The sequence below is a fragment of the Lipotes vexillifer genome, unplaced genomic scaffold (assembly GCF_000442215.2).
Source record: "Lipotes vexillifer unplaced genomic scaffold, Lipotes_vexillifer_v1.1 scaffold459, whole genome shotgun sequence".
Lineage (NCBI taxonomy): Eukaryota > Metazoa > Chordata > Mammalia > Artiodactyla > Lipotidae > Lipotes > Lipotes vexillifer.
The window spans coordinates 3,523,756-3,526,547 of record NW_006769874.1 but is presented as its reverse complement, the minus strand read 5'-3'; the positions used below and the strand labels follow the sequence as shown (position 1 = coordinate 3,526,547).

The following is a 2,792-nucleotide window of genomic DNA, read 5'->3' as shown; positions in this document are numbered from 1 at the left end:
GAAGATGCCACATGCCGCGGAGCGGCTGGGCCCGTGAGCCATGGCCGCTGAGCCTGCACGTCCGGAGCCTGTGCTCCGCAACGGGAGAGGCCACAACAGGCAGAGGCCCGCATGCCGCCAAAAAAAAAAAAAAAAAAAAGGAAGCTATAAAATCAAACATATGCTTGACTATTTTTTCAATATGATAACAAAAGCACCCCCAAAAGAAAAAAACCTGAACAGAAGAGGGCTGGAGAGGTACCCACCAATCTGGTAGTTAACCTGGGGAAACAGACAGAAGAGAGAGGAAGGAAGAAACTTTCTGGTTTCTGAAAAAATATTTTTACAATTAAAAAGAAAAACACACACCTGAACAATGAACCCCTGAACAATGAACTTACACATGCTCACCTGATATTCATGAGAAAAACACACCTCACCAGTCAATGGATGACCCCAGCTCTAACACTGAAGGCCTTTGGCCTAGAGCCCGTGTTTGCCACTTACGGGCTCTGTAACCTTGGACAGACTCTCAGCTGGGGCCTACCTTGCCCTACTTGTGAAAGAGGAACAAAACCTAACTGCAGCTTTTGTGAGAAGGCAACGTATCTGGGAAACGGGAGGTGCTCAACGTACGGGACGTAATAAACACGTTTTGTGAGCAACTTAAAATTTTCAGACAATTCTTCCATTTTCACTGCAACATACAATGAAATGTTGATTGAAACAAACAACAAGCAAGCACACAAGCAAGCAAACACACTGAAATGGTTTCAGGCATTATATCTAAAATACGACTTTTTAAACAGTATGATCACATGAGTCTTACCAAGTTTCATTTATAACATCAATCTAACACTTTTATAAACAGCATTTATTGTACAGAGTACTCTGAAGGAAGAAAAATATGTACAGCCATTTGTTTTCATTAATACGTTTCTATCCTGTCCTGCAATACTGGAAAGGCGGAATGTGGCTCAAAAATAACCCACAGGAGTTGTTACAAATTAGAAAACAACACTTTTTAAAAAGATTTTTACTTTTCTGGTAGAAATATAAAAACTGTGGTTTATGGGGAAGAAATTAAACAAAATAAAGTCCAAACGATTGTTGAGGTGGCTTTAACACTTAAAGTTTTGTCCCTTAAACCAACTTGTCAACAGCAGTAAGTGTTTAAAATCTAAATATAAATAAACGGGCAGCGCTGCCCAAATAGCAGCACAGTTCAAGCAACTTACAGTAACACTTCGGTGTTCTCTGTGCAGAAATAATACTCCCTTCCTGGCATCCCTATGGGGTACACATGCAGGGGAGCTTCACCTCGTGCTGCAACCTACAACTGGACATCCATCCTCTCATCACATGGGGCCGTCCACAACACCACTAAATGTACCAGAACTGATTTGTTTTAAAAAAAAACAAGTGGGTGGGGGAGGCAGGAGTACATGACAGCCATTACGTTGTCTTCCTGAAACCCTTTAGAATAGGGTAGATGTTCTCAAAGGCTTCATAAATTTCTGCTCTGACTTTAGCACCTATGAAGACAAGTTGGAGTAGAGAAGAGTCTGAAACGGCATTTCTTAACATAAAACCACAAGCACAATTCTCTCCATACCCAGTAAGACAGATGCATTAAAACATTAACGATGGACCCTCGTCATAATCCTATTTTTGTTTTTAAGGTGGTATTTTTTTAAGTTGGCTTTTTTAAAAAATTACAAAAGCAGTGCCCCAGGTGACCCAGCCTCCTTCCCCATAGTCTGCCCATGTTGACTGGTGTTGGTCTCTGGACTGTGTCAGAACCCAGCAGGGCAGCAGTGAGAGTGGCTGAATCTTATTCTCCCAATCGCTGCCTTCAAACAAGCTCTTTTGAATCTTCCTTTGTTGATGCAAAATGATAATGGTGATGAACCCCAAAGTTTCAGACAATGGTACCCAACTTAAAACGCCATCTGTTATGCAATGTAATGCCCACCTCCCCCTTCGCCACCAAGGTTATGCTTCAGCTGAAGAACCAGCAGGGCTGTGCTCTGACTTCCCTCGGCTCACTCCCTTTGGTGGGTGTGTTTCCCATCAGAGTGTTAGGGTCAGGGGAAGAGAAAACAGGGGCAAAGCTTCTTTACAAGTCACTAGTCAGCTGTCCCGACACTGTGATATGACCTCTCAGCACTGAGACAATGCCGCTCTCCACACTTTCCAAACTTCGAACACTACTGCCTGTTGCAACTTACCTGTTAATACAACTTTTCCAGAAACAAAAATAAGGAGAACAATTCTCGGTTTGATCATTCTGTAGATTAAACCAGGAAATAACTCTGGCTCATAACTAGAAGGAAAATGGCAAAAACAGTTTAGAAATTAACAGTTGCTCATGCCTTTAGAAAAAATGGGGACCTGAACAAGGGAAAGTACTGGGTAAGCAGCAAACTAATGAGGAGGTGAAGCCCAATTCTTGAGGAGCATCACAAGAGAGAGTGCTCAAGGCCAGTGAGGCCGACTTGTAACTGGCACTTGAAGACCAACTAACGCTATTTCTAATCAATCTGGATTTCCTGACATAAGAACAAGAGCTTTATAAATATGTTCTATAGTCTCTGACCGTATCAAGTTTCATTCTGGACAAGTTTACACCGACTTACAAGAGCCCAATAATCATTCATTTATAAGATCTGACAGCCACACAGTTTACCTTCTAATCATTCACATCTCATCTCCTTCAACTGAAATATCTCTAGCTGTTAACTTTGTTCAGGCAATTTAACCAAAGTGATAGAAAAGAGACTAGTTGGAGACTGAATCTTTCCCCATGTTGC

General features: G+C 41.9%; 1 protein-coding gene across 2 annotated transcripts in view; it reads right to left on the bottom strand.

Annotated features, from left to right (window-relative positions):
- Positions 1-821: 821 nt before the first annotated feature.
- TBP (TATA-box binding protein) overlaps positions 822-2,792 on the bottom strand; it is a 15,146-nt gene continuing 13,175 nt past the window's right edge. For both annotated transcript variants that reach the window (XM_007445929.1, XM_007445930.1), the window contains 2 exons: positions 2,211-2,305; positions 822-1,514 (listed from right to left, as the gene is read on the bottom strand). In XM_007445929.1, the coding sequence (XP_007445991.1) occupies positions 1,435-1,514; positions 2,211-2,305 (175 nt within the window). In that variant the 3' untranslated portion in view covers positions 822-1,434. The remainder of the gene's footprint in view (positions 1,515-2,210; positions 2,306-2,792) is intronic.